Genomic DNA, 21,163 nt, shown 5'->3' on the forward strand with positions numbered 1-21,163 from the left:
GCCCGTAACCTTTACCGGGGAAGATTTCAAGCTCAAGACAACCTCGCACAACGATGCGATGGTTATCAAAGCATTGATAGCAGGCTAGACAGTAGGGAAAGTCCTGGTGGACATAGGCAGCTCCGCAGACATCCTCTTCGCAAATGCATTCAGAGAAATGAACATTGACATGAACACGCTCGACCCAGCTGATATCCCGCTCCTCGGCTTTGATGGAAAGCCAGTGAAGGCCTTGGGAAAAATTGCTCTCCCAGTTTCGTTTGGGGACCGTGATAATGCCGAACACATCACCTTCGACGTGGTGGAGATGCACTACCCCTACAACGCAATACTCGGCCGTGGCTTCATCACCAAAATGGACGCAACAATTAGACAGCTGTACCTATGCATGAAAATACCCGCCCTTAAAGGGGTCATAACAGTGTACGGTGATCAACAAATGGCAAGGAATATAGAAAAAGGGGTAGCTCTGGGCCAAAAGAATGTCCACCATCTAGCCTCGTCGAACGAAGCCGAAAGCCCAGTAAAGCAAAAGTCCTACGACGAGCCCAAGAGAGATAAAGAGAAGATAAAAAAGCAGTGCGGACGGCGAAACAAAGAGGGTACTCCTGGACGGGTACATCGCAGACAGATTCGTAACAATTGGGGCGAACCTCAACCCAGATGAAGAGCGTGACCTCGTCGAGTGCCTCAACAAGAACAAAGACATCTTCGCTTGGTCTGCACGAGATCTAAACGGGGTGGACAGGGAAATTATTGAGCACAGCCTCGACATCAGGCAAGGGCTCAGCCAAAGAAACAGAAGCTAAGAAAAATGTTCGACAAAAAGGTCTAAGCCGTAAAGGCCGAAGTTGCAGGCTCCTCGAAGCCAACGTAATCAGGCCAATCCAATACCCCGACTGGCTAGCCAACACAGTACCAGTTAAAAAGAAAATTGGAGAATGGAGAATGTGCATAGACTTCACAGACCTCAACAAAGCCTGCCCAAAAGACGACTACCCTCTTGAAAGGATTGACAAAGTAGTGGATGACGCTGCAAACAGCGAAATGCTCTTGCTACTTGACCTCTTCTCAGGGTACCACCAAATCAGAATCAAAAAAGAGGACGAAGGCAAAACAAGCTTCGTGGCACCCTTTGGAACATTCTGTTTCGTCTGTATGCCAGAGGGGCTAAAAAATGCAAGACAAACATTCTCAAGGATGACGGCAACAGTCCTGGACAATCAACTTCGGCATAATATACTAGCCTACGTGGACGATATCATCATAAAAAGCGTCAAACGAAGCGACCACATCATGGACCTCACAGAAACATTCGCTAACCTGAGGTCAGCCAACCTAAAGCTAAACCCAGACAAATGTGTATTCGGAGTCCAAAGGGGAAAAATCTTAGGCTGCTTGGTAATGACGAAGGGCATTGAGGCCAACCCAGACAAAATCAGGGCATTAGCCAACATGTCAGAGCCAACCTCACTCAAGCAAGTCCAACGACTCACGGGTAGGGTCGCAGCGCTAAACCATTTCATTCCGAGAGCAGCAGAGCGAAGCCTTCCTTTCTTCATAACACTTCGAAGCTCCAAAACATTTGAATGGGGACAAGAGCAAAGCAAAGCATTCCAGGACCTCAAGGAGTACCTGCAATCCATGACGAAGCTATGCCCACCAAAACCCAAGTCACCACTGCTACTGTATGTCTCAGCCTCAGCAACAGCTGTCAGCGCTGCATTGATCCAAGAGAAAGAAATCGAAAGCAAAATCAAGCAGATACCAGTTTACTTCGCATCCGAAGCACTGAGCGGCTCAAAGATGCATTACTCTGAGCTAGAGAAAATCGCATACGCAGTCATCATGGCAGCACGGAAACTACAACATTACTTTGAGGGGCATAAAATAGTCGTAGTAACAAGCCAACCTCTTCATGATCTCTTCTCAAACAGGGAAGCTTCAAGCCGTATCGCCAAATAGGCATCTGAGCTCTCAGAATTCATCGTCGACTTCGAAAGGTGTACGACTATAAAATCCCAAGTGCTGGCTGACTTCGTCGTCGATTGGACCTCGCCTAAACAGGAGCCACAGTGGCTAGAAACGCCATGGGTCGTCCATTGTGATGGAGCCTGGTGCCGTAGAGGAGCAAGCGTCGCAGCGGTGGTCACCTCGCCAACAGGTGTCAGAATCAAGTATGCAGCGAGGCTAGACTTCCCACCAACCGTGAAGTCAACCAACAACACCACAGAGTACGAGGGATTTCTGCTGGCCTGAAGAAAAATGAAAGCCATAGGGCAACAAACATTCGTCATTAGATCGGACTCGAAGGTAATTCGTGACCACATCGAGAAGGACAGCGAGGCCAAAGAGCCAGAGCTCATCAAATACCTTGAGGCAGTCCGAGCCATGGAAAAGCACTTTAGGGGATTTGATGTCAAAAGCATAGCAAGGGCACAAAATGACGACGCGGACAAGCTTGCGAAAGCAGCAGCGGAAGGCGAGCCAATCCCACCAGACATGTTTTACGAAGTCATAACCTCGCCTTCAATCAAAGAAGAAGATCCAGCCATCGTCAATGCCATCCAGCGTTACGACTGGCGCGCAAGCATAATGGCTTTCCTCAGAGGTCACTTCGAACCTCAAAATGAGGCCGAACGCACACGCCTAAAGCAAAGAGCAAGGGGCTACGCAATCATCGAGGGGCAACTCTACAAAACAGGCATCTCAACACCATGGCTTTGGTGTGTTGACTGTGAAATAGGCAGTGAGTTGCTCAAAGAAATACACGGCGGTTTTTGCGGAGCCCACATTGGCTCAAGAGCCCTAGCGGGAAAAGCAATCCGACAAGGATTCTACTAGCCATCAGTCCACACGGACGCACATCTGCTTGTACGAAGCTGTGAGGCATGCCAAAAAAAAGCAAGGCAAACTCATGCACCCTCACTTCCCATCTAGCTCATACCACCCTTGTGGCCTCTCCAGAGATGGGGCATGGACCTAGTTAGCCCACTGCCGGCAGCACAAGGAAATTGCAGATTCGCAGTAGTGGCAATAGACTACTTCACCAAATGGGCCGAAGCCAAGCCACTCGCCATCATCACATCAGCTTCAGTACAAAAATTTTTCTGGCAAAACATTGTCTGTCGGTTTGGAGTCCCAAGGGAGCTAACCGTCGACAATGGCAAGCAATTTGACTGCGTCTCATTCACAGATTTTTGCGCCAGCATAGGCACGAAGATAAAATTCTCGTCCATGTATCACCCGCAATCAAACGGAGCTGTGGAAAGGGCCAACAGTACAATATTCACCGCAGTCAAAAAATATCTTCTCAATCAGAAAAAGGGCAAATGGGTCGATGAGCTCCCAAGAGTCATATGGTCTCACAACACCACAGAATCCAGGGCAACAGGCTTCACTCCATTCAAACTCTTGTTCGGAGCTGAAGCTGTAACACCTGAAGAAATAAAAAACAAAAGTCTAAGAGTCCTCAAGCACGGGGACGTCGATGAAATCGCCAGAATAGAGAAAGACATGATCAAACTCAACATCAACGAAGCCATTGAGAATCTGGACAAATACCAAGAGGAAACCCGAAGATGGAAGGATCAACGCATTCGGGAAAGACAGATCAATGTTGGTGACCTCGTCATTAAAAGAAAGAAGAATTGGGAAAACCCGGGCAAGCTGCAAGAAGCTTGGGAAGGCCCCTACATTGTCACAAAGAGTGGCAGACCCGGCTCCTTCCATCTCGCAGACCAGAAAGGAAACACTCTCCCACACACCTGGAACATTGATAGCCTACGAAAATATTACCCATAGTTGTACCTGTTACCTTCGGCCTGTGGAACTATAAGCAGCGCCGAAGGTAACAAGAGTAATTTTACCTTCTTCTTCTTTTTAAGCTTACCTCTTTTGTAAGGTCATAGATTCTAGTCCGCACTCTTTTCCTTGCTAGGGGCTCCATAATGGAGGCAAGGTTTTTAACAAGGCAGATCCATGTACACCTTTTTTGCAAAGAAAGAAAGGAAACTTCCCCTAAAAATGTTTTTCGCATATGAAAGCAACAACAAGTTGCGTGACCTCGCGCCCGTGCGCGGAGGAGTTTCTCGTGTATAAAAGCAACAACAAGTTGCGTGATCTCGTGCCAGTGCGCGATGGAGTTTTATCGCGTGTGAGAATAAAAAGCGTGCAAAAAGCCTAACACCTAAGCACGACAACTTTTGTAGACCGAGAAGAAACCAAAACCTCTCCCCCCCAGCTTCGCAAAAGGGGGGGCGACGCTTTTCGAAAAACACGTGCAAAATTTCTGCGACTTCGCAAGAGGAGAATCTCCAAGCATAAGTTATCTAACCCCCCTCTCGCAACATCACAAAAGTGGGGGTGACATTTTTCGAAAACACTCGGAAACACGTGCAGTTCCAAAAACAAATAACCACACTGACCTCGCACGAGGTCAACCAACATAAGGTCCAACAACGCGTGCAGTTATGGTTGAAGCGACCGCAAGTCGCTGTATCAACCGGCTCTCGCAATAACTAAGTTAGCAGGTTGCCCGAGATGGCAACCCAGCTTTGACTTATCTAACCTTGCAATTGACCCACGAATAAACGAGACTAAAGTACAGCAGTTTAAAAAATACATAGGTGCACAAGTACTTCATAAGGCACAACTTCGTGCACAATCAAAAGTATATGACCTCGTCAGCCTTACACAAAAAAACCAATAAACAAATAATCTACTCTGCAGCATCCTCCTCTTCGTTAACAGCACTAGGCTGCGAGCGAAGCTGAGCTAACTGCTCACAAGCCAGCTTCTTCACGTATTGCTGCCCGAAGGTTGACCACATGCGCTCAAATAAATTCTTTTTGGCATTCTCCACAACAAAAGACTTCAGAGCACATCCAATATCTGAGGCAGCCGGCGCAACATAATTGTCTTCGGAAATATTTTTAACATGCTCGCATCCTTGTTGCTCTAGCAAGTGAAGGGCGCTTTCCAAGAAGAACGCGGCGGAGTAATCATTCAAGCCCTCAAGAACCTCGGCGAGACTCTTGACCTCGTCCAACAACCATTCGAACATGCGCTCACACCCTTCTTCCAGCGAGCAGTCATCAGGCTCGGTGCCAAACACACCAAGGGAGGCTTTATAAACTTCATGAACTTTCTCAAACCTCTCCCTTAGGGTAGTCTCTATTTGGCTCAACAATTTTTCCCTCGTTTCTAACTTAGGCTCCATCTGGCCAACCTTAGATTTTAAGCCCGAGATAATCTCGCTGTCCCGCTGGGCACCTTCGCGCAAGTCTTGGATAACCCGGTCTTTCTCTTTAACCTGCCTCTCAAGATCCACCACTTCTGATGACAGGCGATCAATCTCGTCGCCCCTGGCCTCGTAATTTTCGCCGAGTCTGCGAGAGTTCTCTTTCAACTCCGCATTCTCAACCTTGACCTTTTTCATTTCCAAGGACATAGCTGCAATGGTCGCTTCAAGTGAAGCCACCTTCTTCGCAAGTTCCGCAGCTGACCTCTCGCTCTTGGCAAGCCGATCCCTCGTAATCATAGACGAATAAGACATCTGCAAGTTTCAAACAAAGATTAGGCCAAGTCGCAGCAGACGCAACAAAGATAGTGCACACCACACATATCATCAAGTCAGCCAGTAACCATACCTTCTTTACGAGGTTGGCTTCTAAGTTCAAAAGCTCTTCCGAGCTCATCAACTTTACGGACTGCTGAAAATTTGCGAGTCAAAGATACAATTATAAGTATGCCACAACAACAACAAAGTCCACAAACAGCAATGATCACCCACAAGCAGCCCTCACCTTCATATCTCCTCGCCTCGACGGCGACCAGAACAATTTCTTTAACCCCATCCGAAGTTGCCGCGCCCGCCTTCTCCATCTTCTTTGAACCACCAACATCTGCACAGGGCTTGCAATCTTCACCCTCATCCCCCCAGTCCAAAATCAGGTTGCGTGGATTATAAACCCTACCTTCGACGCACGTCACTAGAACCTCTGTGCGCCCGCTCAAGCCCAAACCTTCGTTAAGCCCTTGAAGACCAGCCGGCAAGCTCTCACCTACATCATAACATTTAACTTTCAGCCTCACATGATCCTCGCAGCTAACCTCACCAACGTCCCCCATAGTTGCCTCCAAATCCCGCAAAAATGCCACCGAAGCCCTCCCACAATCAAAGAACCGAAGCTTCGGCAAAACCACCTCTACATGCTTACCAGATCTAACAGCCTCGGCGCAAGCACCTTTGGGATCAGACGAGAACGCATCCACAAGCTTCGCTTTTTCGGCAGCTATCCTCTTCTCATGCTTCTCAGTTTCAATCGAGAGAGGTTGCGCGCTTTTAGCCCTCAAGCTTGTGGAAGGCGGTGCAGTCTTAATGATGGTCACTGAAGACACATCAACCTTGACACTCGGCACAGTAACACGCGCAAAACGAGGCTTGTTAGCTCCTCTCTTGGACTGTGCAGCAGGCCCGGCGGATGAAGGTGCAACAGCAGGAGGGCGCACGGAGATAGGAACAACGTATGCCGTTTGCCCAAGTCAGCAGATGAAGCTATCGGCCCGAATGGCAGCATGGCAGATGAAGCCCCCGCAGTAACATCCTTCCTCTTCTGCGCTTCCAAGCTAAGGGTTTTCTGTTTCGCCTTAGCAGCCACTTGTGACTCAACAGTGAGCTTCGTTGCGGGCGCCGGCACCCTGACAACGCCTCTTGCCCACAACTTCGGGACGAGGCGGAACTGCAATCCCAAGCAAGTCAAAAATCCGATTGACACAACGCCCGTGTCTCACTACGGACTCAAAAGAACGCCCCTCGAGCTGGGTCACCGGACCCAAGATCTCGTAAGCCATATCCTCTACTCTCTGTACAAACAAGTCCGAGTCGGCGCCCCTCTCCTTACTAAGCCCAAAACAGGGGTATGGCACAGTCTTCTCACTCCAAGATACCTTCTTCTCAATGAGCTTGAACGGCTTCGCAAAATCAGCAGATAAAGGCCAAGCTCGGGCGGCGACATACTCCTCCACAAGATCACGCCCAGATATCAAGGGCCCAACAGCCCTATAGGCAGCTTCGCACTTTGTCACAACTGCCATCTGAATAAATGAAGGTGTTGTGAGCACGTCCATCAGCCCAAACGTGGCGTAGAATGGGAATCCAGTGCCAAGCCCTGCCATTTCAACTTTAACATAAAACCAATGCATCAGCCACGCATCATCCCACTTATTCCTCTGCACGAAGGTAAGTTCTACCCTCGGCAGATTCCTCTTATCGTTCTTCCGACGTGGCACGAAGGTACAGCACCCAAAGTGATTCTCACAGACGCCTTTACCATCATCAGAATAAGTCCTCTTCTTTTGGATATGAAGCTCATGCAACCTCGCGAAACCCTCCACATCAACGCTCCCGCCAAATGTGTGTTGCACCCAGTAAAACTTAGACAAGTTCATGATGGCGTTGGGGGTCAACTGGTGCAGTCTAACGCGATAGCGATCCAATATAACTGGCAGCTGCCTATCACAGGGAAACCGAAGCCCCGCAGTGAACAGATCCCTAAAAACAACAGCTTCACCAACCTCGGGCGTGGGAACCGCCTCGTCCCCAGGAGCTCTGCCCACCCCCTTAGGGAAGAAGTTGCTCTCCTCAAAAAATGTAATGCCTCGCGAAGTCACCTGGGAGCGCCCGAAATAGAGAGTAGGAACGCATGGAATCTTCCTCCCGGCGGATGTCTCCGACCTCACCCCAACCTCAGCATCCTCCTCCTCCTCCTCCTCAACCTTGCCAACCTCCTTACCCTCCCCCTCCTCCTCGTCCGAAGATACAGCATGAACCTCGATCCCCCCTATACTTTTCGAGGCCTGGCCATGCTCACCTTCGCCTTCATCCCCGTCAGAGGACCAATCAGGCGAACTGCTCCCGGAAGATCCCTCTTCTGCAGAAACCAGGCCATCCTTCGTATAGATCCGTTTCTTTGACCTCTTCCCTTCAGACTCTCCGCTGCTCACAGACACCGACTACGAAGCAGGACTACCCCCACCACCAGAGGCAACCTGAAGGGCCAACTCCTCCGAAGACATTGTCTACAACTCTACCTGGTGCTAGCTGCCACGAAAATGAAGTTGGCACCCCACCAAGAAAACGGAGCCAATAGAGCACAACGAAGCTGCGCGGCGAAGGCACAAGTGGCGAAAAATGCAACACGAAAGCGATAGCGTAAAATATGCCCCACCCCCCCCCCTCCCGGTAAACCTTATATAGGCACGGTAAAAACCGCCTCGAACCACTAACTGCCACATAGAAAATGACCTTACTACCCCCATATAACGGTGAAACGCCTCGGCCCGCGCCGCCGTTCAGGGTGACGTTTTGAGGGCGTTTTTGGACTTTTCGCGGGATCGGTCGACGGCGCCTCTGACCTCGCCCACGAAGGGGCTACTGTTGGGAACCGCCCCACAACGCATCCTGAACGAGGCTGGCGGGAATCTCTTAACCGGCTCTAACCTCATCACTCCCCCCTTTTACGAAGCTAACAATTAACCGAAGTCAACTGGTGCGAAGATGTCTATTATGTGATTTTGCAGGCAAGAAATCGCGAAGTAAAAGCCCTCACAAAGCTCCCAGCAATTTGACTTCGGGGAGGATCCGTGACCAGAAGCCGAAGTTAAATGATTTCGACCGAAGGTGGAAAGCTCACGAAAGCTTGCTCAGCCCCGACGAAGCTGATAAACAGGGAAGGAAATCATGAAGACAACCCCTGGGGCCACAATGCAGTAGGACAATTTTGTAATAATAATCTTGGCAAGAGGGTCAAAAGTGTAATCCTACCGTGAAAGCGACATCTTAAGTAGAGGCCAAGTTACTGTCCTGTACTGAATATACTTGGGATGTAGTTGTTGGGTATGGGCATAACGGGAATGCGAAAATATAACTTTATGACCCTATAAAGGAACGAACCGTCCCTCCTTGGGACAGGCATTAATCACTGATAGGATGGCTACTGTTATGTTTACTTGAACAGGTACTGTCTTCGTTTGTCGTGACATTCTAACTGTTGCTTGGGTGCTTGGGTGAACCCCAACAATGTGCCATAATAACCTTTGCAGCTCCTACAAATTAGAGAGAACTGAATAGCGGGAGCATCACTGCATGCAGAAAGCATTTCGCTGCCAACTTGGACTGTTCCTCTTATTACTTCCCCAAAAGGTGAGTAAATCCAGGCTATTTCAGTCAATGCTCAAAATTGTTAAACACATTTAACTTGGTCTAAAAGTAGTCATCAAGATAAGAAAACTCTTGCCGAGAAAAGATTGTCCGAATTTCCCCGGGGGGCTAACATAGGCCTGACAAAAATCTTCGACCCATCAAAAGACAGTATTTAAGGAGAGGACCATCTACATTTGTATGAGTTCATGCACATGGCAAACAAATCAAACGATTAAAGCACAATTTACCAAAATCCATGAGGACTAAATCCCCATCTTCTTTTCACCCCCAGAACCTGCTCAGAAGACCCTTCTTTTCTTTCTTCATTCGGTTCTCAAGGCTAGGAAATTCTATCGCATTGTATGCCATGTCGAGCACGATTGGATTGCATGGCACTGCTTGGAAGGGAGGTGGGAATTGTGCGATGCGACATGGAACTTTGGTGTTTGGCTCACCAATCGCTGATTCATAGCTCTCTAGCATATCAAGAAGATACTTGTTCTCCTGCAAAATACCAGTATATTATTAGTACTTTGTTAGTGAAAAATGTCCGATAACAGCTTGGCTTGCTATGCAAACTGCTCAACTTAACCACTTCCTGATAACAATGAAGATAGGCTGAATAATGGTCACTGGCAGCTAGCAATGTACGAAATAGCGGGCTATAGCAAAAGGCTGTAGCGGCGCTATAGCGGCTAATGCTAGCTGCCGCTACAACAGCATTGTACTAATTAGCGGGCTATAGCGACGCTATAGTGGGCTATAGCTGAGCTATAGCAGTTGAGCACATCTCTACGCTAAATCCCATAGCCCACTATTTTGTACATTGGCAGCTAGACATATCAGGCTATTCAAATTCATAATATCAGATTGACGCTCAAAGTTTGCACAATAGCAAGTCGCAAAAGGCCCTTATCACCCGTATTTAAAAGCCAAAATGGCATCAACTTTTGGGCATCCAGTTACTCGTCAAAATTTGCTAATCTAAACATAAGAAATAACTCGGTGCAAACCTAGATCACCAGGCCCTTATCCCCCATATTTAAAAGCCAAAATGGCGTCAACCTTTGGGCATCCAGTTACTAGTCAAAATTTGCTAATCTAAACATAAGAAATAACTCGGTGCAAACCTAGATCATCAGGGTATCCTACCAATGCTGCAATGCTAAATGGACAAATTTCATGACGATAACGTACCTTTGTTTTATCATCACCAAGCGACATAGTTGAGACTCCTTTGGAAAGTTTTAAAGGAACACTCTCCTCCTCCATAATACCTGTTGCATGTTCCATGCAGCTATTGGATCTACAATTGTCAGATAAAGACTTCAGATCTTGGATTAAAGCCTGTGAAAATGAGCATGTGTTAGAATTGAGCACCTGTTCTACAATTAAAAAAACATAAAAGCCAATATTTGGAGAAAGCCAACAAAGTCAATTGTGATTAATTTTGCTTGTACTTAGAGAAGACCAAAAACTATGTTATTAGATTAACTGGACGACAAATAAAACTCCTGTATGTAAGGTCAAGTTCTCACATTAATAGTCCTCAAGACCCAAAGAAGTATATGAATAAAAAGTTTGTCTATACGAATAAATAGTTTGCAAGCTGTCAGTTCAGTGTCAAACCTTGTCAGGACTATTTGCAAGCTGCTGCAGTGCGGAATCTGTGAGAGTACGGGCGTGGCAGAATAATGCATATGCTTCTGCCCTTTTGCCAGCTGAACTATATGACTTTGCCAAAAAGAAACATCTGCACAATTATTCAAAGTGAAACTTGTAAGGATAATCCAACGGGCATTAGATGTAAATTTTGTAGCATATCAACTGAAACCTTGCTAACAGGCAGAAACTATGCAAGTGATTTGCATTAAGCTCTTCGATAACCTGATTATATATACATAACTGGTTGATAGTACGCAACAAGGCATATCTCGAATACGCAGGAGAGCTGCGTATCATTGCATGAAGATAGAAGAAAAGGCTCAGATAGCCATACAACCACACACCACCCACACCCTTAGGGTCTTAAATTACATCCACACCCATTTTTAGAATGAGGGAACCACCACCTAAACAACAGCAACAAGGCGTATAAACTAACATATATATGGGTAGAAACTGGGAGTCCTAAAATAGTTCACGGAAATTTTCTTTTTTTGTCAACAGCAAGTCTGTGACCTATGTGTGTGAGTGTCGAGTTTGTAAGGGTTCCTATCCCTTTTTCCTTCTTTATACAACAACGTGCAGTTCTCTGCGTGTTTGAGAAAAGAAGTTCACAAACAGATTTATTGCCAAAGGAGATACAAGGGATAAAAAGAAAGCTGGTCGTTAAAGAGTTTGCTAAACTGTAACAAACCTCTCAGCTCTGAAAGCCAAGCCTTTCATCTCATACTCATGGATAAAAGAGTTCTCTTCTTCATTTTTGTTTCTGCCAGAGCTAACTAAATCTGTCAAATCTGTTGTATTCTGCAGAAGGCAGTTTCACACAAGCTTTTGCACATAAGTCCAGTAAAAATGTGATAGACCAGCTCAAAAAAGGGGCACGATAGGAAACAAACATACCTGAACAAGCAGATCATATAGCCGAACAAGTTCCTCTGGCTTTGTTATTCTCTCATTTTTCTCATCTCGATGCTTTGTAAATTTACTTTTAGCAATGCTAACCAGTAACTGGTTACGTTCTATAGTCTTCAATCCTAAAACAGCACTAACAGCCTTGTCAAGACCATTCAAGTCATCCCTTATATTCTCAGCATTGCCAGCAGAAGCCTGCATTTAGCATTTTAGTCAAAAACAGCAATCACTGTATATCATATCTATAGTATTAAGGGGGTGTTTGGCAGCACTCCACCCTACAAAAACCAGCTCCACTCCACCAACTCCACACTTTCCTAGCTCCACTCCAACTCCAGAAAAACATGGAGTTGTTGTACGTGTCTCGCAGATTGTAGTGCTCCAGCTCCAGAAACGCAAAGACTTGTTGTGAATAGTCTATTTTGTCCTTTGTGAATGGGTCCACATGTCATACTCTTCTATTTTCTCCTCTCCTCTTCCTCTTCGACGCTCAGCCCACGCGCGGCGCGCCGGGGTGACCACCTTCTTCCGCCACCACGCCATGACAGCACGCACGGGTGCCGGGATCCTCTCCTCTTCCTCTTCGACGCTCGGCCCACGCGCGGCGCGCCGGGGTGACCACCTTCTTCCGCCACTACGCCATGACAGCACGCACGGGTGCCGGGATCCTCGCGGCGGCCAGCCTCGACGCCCGCCGCCGACGCTCCCCCTCCCCCTCCGTTCTCCTGTGCCGGCCTCGCTCGCTCCGGCCTCTGCCGACGATGACATCACGCGCTCCTCTCCTCTTCGACGACCACCAGAGGAACGGCCAGCGCAGCGGCGGCGGCGGCGTGGCCCGAGCTGGTGGCGGCAGGCGCATCATTGGGTCGCACAGCGGCCGGAGGCAGGGGAAGGGCCGCACGGGCGAAGTGAGCAGGGGCGGCGTGGCTAACGGGTGGGGGTGGCGATGCCGCGGCCGGCTGGGGCGGCGCGGCGCCGGCGGGCGGGGGCGGGCGCGGCACCAGCGGGCTAGGGTGGCGTGGTCCATCGGTCGGGGGCGGCATGGTTCGTCGGTCGGGGGTGGCGATGCCATAGCCGGCTGGGGCAGCGGGCGGGGGCGGACAAGCGGGGGCCGGCGGCCTAGGGACAAGCGGTGGCGCTAGGTCTCACGACGAGAAGAGAAGGGGGCGACGGGATGAGGGGAGCCGACAGGAGTTTTTCTTTTCTGTGAATCGAACCGGTACATGTGTAATGGGTGGCAATGGTGGGTAAATAGCCACCAACTCCATGAGGAGGTCTGAAAGGGAAGTTTTTGGAGTACCCCTTGAGGTACTCCACCAAAAACGTGGATCTGACCCCCTGCTCCACCTTTTTTCTGGAGCCGGAGTTGGTGGAGCTAGACGCGTTTGGCTACGATTTTTTTGGAGTTGGTGGAGTGGAGCTAATTTTCCTGGAGTGGAGTGCTGCCAAAAACCCCCTAACTAAATTGTACTATGACCTATAAAACAAAATATTTCATACCAGGTCATTGCGGATGCAGCTCCGAGCATCATGGTATGCAGAAAATATTTTATCAAAAATGCCAAGCTTTTTATCAGAAGCAATCGATTCTGTCGCTGAACCGTTCAAGTCTTTCTCAAGCTGCTGAGCTGATCATATCGCACGATTAAAGAGAGGTCCACAAATATAAAAGTAACATATGCATCAAGAAAATTTGCACAAATAAGGATTCTAATCAGCCATCCATTATGGCTCAAGTTGTCTACAATATCAGTTTAAAATGACATATTATCTGGTGATTCTGAACTAATAGTACCGTGAATTAACTGATTAGGAATAAGATAGTACTCCCTCCGTCCCATATTACTATTCGTTTTGGCTTTTTTAGATTCATAGCTTTTGCTATGCACCTAGATATATGGTATGTCTAGATACGTAGCAAAAGTTATGTATCTAGAAAAGTCAAAACGAATAGTAATTTGGGACGGAGGGAGTAACTATATACCTTTCAGAATGGAGACACGAGTCTTTGCATTTGTAATAGGAAATCTGCGACCAAGCCAGTTAAACTCGGTCATTGAAGCTGCCTGCTGTGACCTTGTCTCAGACAACACAGCCTGCAAGTTTTTCAAAATACAACTATTAGAACATAGGAAGACAAAAAGCGTCTACTGCCAAAAAGAAACTTAACACAAGTTGGAGTCAAATTTTCATCACAAAAGAAAGTTGGGAGTCAAATTTATGAAATTATCTTCAGATAGTTCCAAGTTCCAGAAAATAAAGTCAGAGCAATGGTCGGACAATCATAAAATCAACTGGCAGGATGAATGCAGTACCATCTATAGCATATTTTCTTTTCTTCTGCAACTGTACTTTCTTGTGTAGAATTGAACTAATAAAGATATAAATGCTATACGGGTAGTACACTAGTACTACAATCAGGAGGGAATAAAAAGGAGATATCCCAGAAACGCTAGAGCACTATCTTCTGTAGAATTGCAATATTTAATGCAAGCAAAAACAATTAGCACATACAAGCCCAACATCTTAAACTGTGTATAGCATAGAATTTCCGATGGCACCATGATTTGCTTTGCGAACAGACAAATCACCAAATATTCAACTAAAACATTCAACATGACAGGTGTGCGATGCCTTGATCACAACAGCTAAAGTAATATTTGGCCACGTACAGTTTAGACCCTAGTGCTACTGTACTAGTTCAATGGTGCAACATTCACTAGTGCGCTTGCACATGTAATACTGGTAAATGGAAATGCAATGATCTGCTAAACAAGTCATTGCAACTTGCAAAATGGTATTTAAGAATGACTTATACAGAAATGACCAACAGTTTGTGATGCATTGCAGCATGACAATAATTAATCAGAGGCCTGGACAAGACTGATTACAACTAATTCTTATTTATGATATAATGGACTCTGTGTATGGAAGTTATGGGCTTTAACTCTGGCCTACTGGCTGCTGAATGGATGCAACCAAAATTTACTTCAATACTGCTACAATCAAAGAATGCATCTGCACCTTGCTATCTGACCACATAGTTTACTGTGCAGAACCACTAAAAGAAGGGTGGAAAAAGGCATTCCCCAGGAATCTAGCTCCAGAGAAAACTTCTAGCAATTATTTTTTCATGGCATATTGCAATAATGTGTTAGTGTATGAATAGTGACTTATAGTTCTTAAGAAGACGTCAAGGTATGCCAGATAAGCTATTAGAAAAGAAAATACCTCCATCTTCGCTTTGAGAAGATCATTAGCAGTATCTAGGAGTTCATGTGCTTGTAAAGATGATCCACCAAGTTTGTGTGAACAGAAATCAATCATAGGCTCCACTTCTTCAATGCGCTGACGGCATAAAAGCTGATTTTCTATGCTGCCATACTTCCCAAGCTCCTCATATACAGCCCTATGGAGAATTGATAATAAGATACTCAAATCATCAAAGAATAAAAGAATATGACCCTAAATACTCATCATTCAATAAGGAACGACAATAAAAAATTTATATACAAAAAATAGTGCCAAACTCCAATGGTCCTAATTCTGACAAAACATGCACAATTTCACAAACCTTGTATTCTTGAAATTTATCATCGCTGCCTCTATGTTCTTGTCTTGCTCAAAAAACAAAGCACCTTTCATATATGACGCATATGCCTATAAAAACATATTTCAAGCAAAATATTTCAGGTTGAAATTGAATTATACCTGTTTTCAACATTCGTACAAAATCTTATTAAAAGTCTAGAACTGAAGAAAAGTGAAACAAAATCTATCAAGAAACGCACCTCAGCTTCCAGAGATGTTCTCGAATCTCCTTTCACAGAGCATAATTGCGAAAAAAGTGATGCCCATTTAACTGCTTTCCTAAATCGACCCAACATGTAGATACGTTGTTGTGCATTTGTACCAGCAGTTTTCTTTTCCATGGCATGACTCCATGCTCTTTCAGCCATATAAAATACTATGTGGAGATACCTGTGCTCAAATGTTAAAATGCTTCAGAAAGTAAACTCCAGATTGACACAAATTGCAGTGGTCATTTCTCCCACTGTCTGATAAAACATAAAAGGTTGCAAAAATCAAATTATGACTGTGATTTCTGTTAAACTGCCCAAATAAGCCATTAAAAACATTACTACCACATGCATATATACTACAAAAGTGTGCATGCCTGCATGACAATAAATATGTATGAGGGAAGAGCTTCATACTATTACTCCAATAAAATAACTCAAAACCTCTCTTAAGCAATTTAACTATCAAACAAATGTACAAAAGAGCAATGGATGTTTTCCCATTACACTGGAAGACACCAGATCAATTAATTGGTTTTACATGACTACAAAACCAACAGCAATTTCATCAGCTTAACAATCATGCTAGTCCTAATGTTCATTAAGAATTTAGAAATATGAATGAAAAAGTTCATGTGGTGCTATTAGCCAACATCAACAAAGAGTCATCTAAGGCACATGCTAGACTTTTAGAAACATGACATATCATGAACATCCTTCCATTTTTTCCTTCCATATTTCATTCTGAAAAATGAGAAAGAAACAACATGCCATATAGCAGAGTATCAGCAGAAGGCACCACACCTGACATCTGTGACTGTTGACTCAGTTATATTCCTCCTGGTGTATTTACCACGGCCATGCAGGAACTTGAGAGACTTGTACAGCCTTCTGAGTCGCGCAGAACAGTACCTCCTACAGATAATGCAAAATCATTAGGCGAAGAGGCACATACACCAATTGGAACGACATACTAACTAATAAAAGAGCATGATAATCAGGGCAATCTAAACATAAAGAGTCAGAACTGGTTGAAAATTAGAGACCACAATTTCCTAGAAACGCAGTCAAATGGAGCAAGCATGGTAAAGCAGATATGTAAACTAAATCCTTGTTTTGAACAGTATCACGGGTTCGGATTCAAATAGACAGGGAACGAGGGCTTTCATCGACAATTTGGGTTACAAGGCACGGCAACACAAAAAGAAACACAATCCTTCCCAAATTTCATCTGAGATCAAAGCATATAAGAAGATATATGAGGCCCTAATCGATCTACACGCATGGAATCGAGTGGAATCAAAGCCGCAGATCTGGGACGGGTGGAGCAGGATCGGATGGACGCGCGTGTGGCATCACGCACCTGTACCGCGTGTAGTCGCTCTGGCGGAGGCCGTGCTGCATCTGCGCCTCCCTCATGAGCTCCAGAACTGCGAGAGACAAGAACGGTCCGGAAACTGAGCGAGGGCCAGATCGCCGGAGGAGGTGGAGGGGGGGGGGGCGTGGTAAAGCTGACCGTTGATGGAGAACCTGACGGCCGGCTTCTCCTCGGCGACAGCGGAAGATTCGACCTCCATGTCCGCCGGCTGCTGGTCCCCGGTCTTCGACATGGCGGCTGCGGCGGGTGTGTGCCTCCAGTGGTGGGCGAACTGCGACGCTTAGATGCGGTCGCGACGATGAAGGGAGACGGAGGCGGAAACGTCGTGGGTTACGAAACGAACTCGCCCACGTGGGCTGGGCTGGGATTTACGGGAGAGAGCGAACGGCCCAGTAGAGGGTGTTTTCGTTGGATCCTTCCTAATAAAAGCCGGCCTGTTTGAATTGAGCGCTAATGGGTGAAAACGCTAAGCTTTATGCATTAGCACATCCAAACAGAGTGCTAATAGGCAAACAGGAGTGCTAATAAGGAGGGCTAAACTTTAGCCCACCTTAAAAAAAATGCAAAAGCATTAGCTGGTGAGAAGGTGCTAATAGGTGCACCTGAAATTCACGAAAAGATCGAAATACCCCTGCCAACATTATCCTATCCTCGCGCGTACCCCTCCCCCTCGTGAGATGCTGCCGTCGCCGCGTGCTCCTCCCCGCCCCAAGCCGCACCGCGGCACCCTCCCTCCTTTCCTCGCCACACGCCGACGTGGATTCCTACTAATGAGGACATCATCATGATGGACACGCATGAGTTATGGTCTTCCCCACGTTACAATTCGTCACCAACTCAGTTGTCGCATTCGTTTCGGTTTCAGCCGACACCCCTGCACGGTTTCAGCCATATCTCTCTCATACGATATCAAAACGAGGTGTTCTTTGATGCGTTGGAACGGAGATGACGACGCCGTTCTTTTGATCTGGTCCTAGCTTTAGAAGGTTCGTAGATCATTCTGCGTGACCACGACAAGGTGCTGCGTCACCAGTTTTGCGTCAACTTGGCCTTGTATCATGACGGGCCTTAAGCCCAAGTTGTGGGCGCCCCTTCCTAGTGGCCCCCAACCCTAGTTCGCCCTTTTGATATAAACTCAGTAGCCACCACCTTAGAAACTCGAGGTTTGTTTAGTTCTAGTTTTCCTTTGAAAAACTGAGATTGATTCATTATAATTGTGGCGACAAGTCCTTTTACAGTGATCCAGGGCCCCTGTTCTTGTTCCCTTCGACTGTGTCGATTAGTCCTTTCAAATTGAGAGCTTGAACCCTTCTTTACTTCATTCATATTTGCAATATCAGATTGCGCAATTATACTTTCTTGCTTGTATCCTTCGATTCGCTTGCAGGGAAAACCTTCTCGGCGAGGTCAATCAAGTTGTGTTTGGTTGATAACCAACGGAGCAGCGGTGTAATGGTTGCAGGGATCCGAATCGTGTCTGATTAGCAGCCTGGATTGTCAACGTTGAGTCTCCACCAATCAAATTTATCACTAACTTTCGGAAGATCAGGCCAGTGCTACATCAAGTGGTATCAGGATTCCATGTTACCCGTGAGGTATACTATCGTGTTTCCCCTTAGATTCAGTTCGTGTCCAACACCTATAGTCCACAAAAAATCCAAAAATATTTACACTTTCCGCTATCCTATCGCCTTTTTAGCCTTTGCAATTTTCGTTTCAAATTCGCTTTGTTAAGTTTGTGTCCGTAGTCGAGTCTTGTTGCTAGTTTAGTGTGTTCATGGTCGTAGTTTCCACCGTCCGTCGCTGTTTGATTGTTTCCGCCACCATCCCATCCACCTTTACCCAAACAACAAGTTGAGCTCCCACATTACTTGACTTGCCCCGCTAGCCGCCTTGTGTGAACTCTCACCGCGCAATCCCTAGATAGGTTGCAAGCTGCATTGTGTCGCCTTTGCATCGCAGCCCTTCTTGATTCATCTGGCAAATACCTAATTAATGCATACCAGGGACGTTGGTGCTCCTATATTGCTTGCTGAGAAGCTTTGCTCAGCCGTGATCAGTGTTGGACAGATAGGGATGCTTTGCCCTGGCCGCCGCCACCTTACCAGCCATGTTGTGCCTTTCCGAAACTCTAATTCGGGCGACCTTCCTTAAAACAGCCATAACTTTTCGCTCGGAACTTCGATTGAGGTAAAATTTAAAAAAAAAATTCAGAACAAAAAGTTACACATATGATTCAACGCTCTTGGCATTTTTGCAATTCTTAGCTTTCTAAAAAAAATCAGAAAGTGGGAGTTTTCAAGCCTCTAAGTTGTTGCACAGTTTTCAGCAAACATGCATGTTTTTCTGGAGACCACATCACACCTCTGTTTAAGATGTAAATTTTTGTGATTCCATCTTGTGTGATTCCTATTTAGATAAAAATATAAAAACATAGTTGAGAAAAATAAAAAAGTGGCTTCCTACTAGTCTTGGAGGGAAAATTAGGGAAAATAATTAAAACAATTGCATGAGTTGCTGGTTGCTTGTTCTTTGAGTTCTATCCACCGTCGCTCATTCCATCTTGTTATGCTACGTCTAGGGACACGTCTTAGCCAACAATTGTGACTTGTACTTTGGATACTTATTGAACTTTGCTAATCTGCTTCGGCTATTGTTTTTCCTTGCTACCATATTGTGCCTGCCCAAAGCTCCACATATACTTCTGTCAGTACATGTTCACCTTGTAACTGTTACACCCAAGCTTGACAACCGATTGTACCATCCTGTTGGCTTTGGTAAGAACACTTGCAAGATGGTAGTAAGCCGTTTGAGATATTGCTTTCCACTTTCGCCACCACCCATTAGTTGCTAGTTGATAGGGATAATACTTTTGTGTTGTCTTTTGCTGTCTTCTAACTATGTCAGGGAAAGGGAAAGGAGTGGAGTCTCCTTCGGACTTCAATGAGTGTGTGTCCAAGGACGAGCTTACGAAGCTTCTTGCTGACCAGCGCACCTACATCGACCGGAAGTTTGATGACTTGATGCGCAACATTAACATTCTGGTTGAACATGTTGAGCAACAACCTACCCTAGTGCCACCACGCCGATGCACCCCTCATGATGATGGTCTGGAGGATGATGATGACGATGATCTTGATAATGATGCACGTGACATGGACCGTCTTCGGTGTAATCGTCGTGGTATGGGAGGTAACAATCATCACCATGGTAATAATGATCCTTTTGCTAAAACTAAATTTACCATGATACATTTTGTTGGTAATGCTGATCCTGAGGCTTATTTAGATTGGGAACTTGCTGTTGAACAAAAATTTAATTCTCATTTAGTTCCTGCTGAGTATAGAGTTAGGCTTGCTACTAGTGTTTACTGGTTTTGCTCTCTTTTGGTGGAATGATCTTTGCAATAATAATAATGCCACTGTTGTACCTCAGGCTTGGAATGTTTTAAACAACGTATGAAATCTCATTTGTTCCTCATTATTACCAACGTGATTTGCGTATGAGACTACAAACTTTAAAATAAGGTGAAAAAGGAGTAGAAGAATATTATCAGAAATTGCTCATTGGTCTAGCACATTGTGATATACATGAGGATGATGAAGATACTTGTGCTAGATTCTTTGGTGATTTGAATCGTAATATACAGGATATTCTTGATTACAAAAATTGGAACAGGTTCAACCAATTATATCATCTTGCTCTTAAAGCTGAAAGAGAAGTACAGGGACGTCGTCAACAACACACTTTCAGGTCGAACCCTGGACGATCTTTTCCGCAGCAACGTTCCGACGTCGACAAGCCCAAGACTTCTACTGCCCAGCCACCAGTGACACCGTCTGCTACTACACATGCTTCCGAGGTGAGCAATTTGTCTCTTGTGCAGTCCCAACCGCAGAAGAAAGTTATGGCCCCTGGTGCATCATCGAACAGCTCCAACAAAATTGTGTGCCACCACTGCAAGGGCATTGGACATGTAATGAAGGATTGCCCAAATTGTCGTGCTTACATAGCCACCGCTGATGGAATAGGATATGTAAGTGCTAGTGATGTTGAAGATGAATTGGTTCTTGCTGCTAACATTGTTGCAGATGAAGCGAATAACGAGGAGGAGGTTGCCATTGATTCTCTGGCTGCCTCGGCGAGTTATGAGAGCCTTCTTGTGCAGCGGGTGTTGACTTCCCAACTGGGACATGAGGAAGA

At 46.0% G+C, this 21,163-nt stretch overlaps 1 protein-coding gene across 1 annotated transcript; it reads right to left on the minus strand.

Moving 5' to 3' along the window:
* Window positions 1-9,160: 9,160 nt before the first annotated feature.
* LOC101755371 (signal recognition particle subunit SRP68) lies at window positions 9,161-17,265 on the minus strand. Its single transcript, XM_004979171.3, has 13 exons — window positions 17,099-17,265; window positions 16,946-17,012; window positions 16,387-16,497; window positions 15,574-15,763; window positions 15,357-15,442; window positions 15,014-15,191; window positions 13,767-13,878; window positions 13,283-13,410; window positions 11,771-11,977; window positions 11,565-11,674; window positions 10,835-10,958; window positions 10,403-10,552; window positions 9,161-9,709 (listed from the first exon to the last, which is right to left on the minus strand). The coding sequence occupies exons 1-13, from the start codon at window positions 17,190-17,192 to the stop codon at window positions 9,488-9,490; spliced, it is 1,779 nt and encodes a 592-aa protein (XP_004979228.1). The 5' UTR covers window positions 17,193-17,265; the 3' UTR covers window positions 9,161-9,487.
* Between the last annotated feature and the right edge of the window lie 3,898 nt (window positions 17,266-21,163).

This window comes from Setaria italica, chromosome VIII, assembly GCF_000263155.2.
Source record: "Setaria italica strain Yugu1 chromosome VIII, Setaria_italica_v2.0, whole genome shotgun sequence".
Taxonomy (NCBI): Eukaryota; Viridiplantae; Streptophyta; class Magnoliopsida; order Poales; family Poaceae; genus Setaria; species Setaria italica.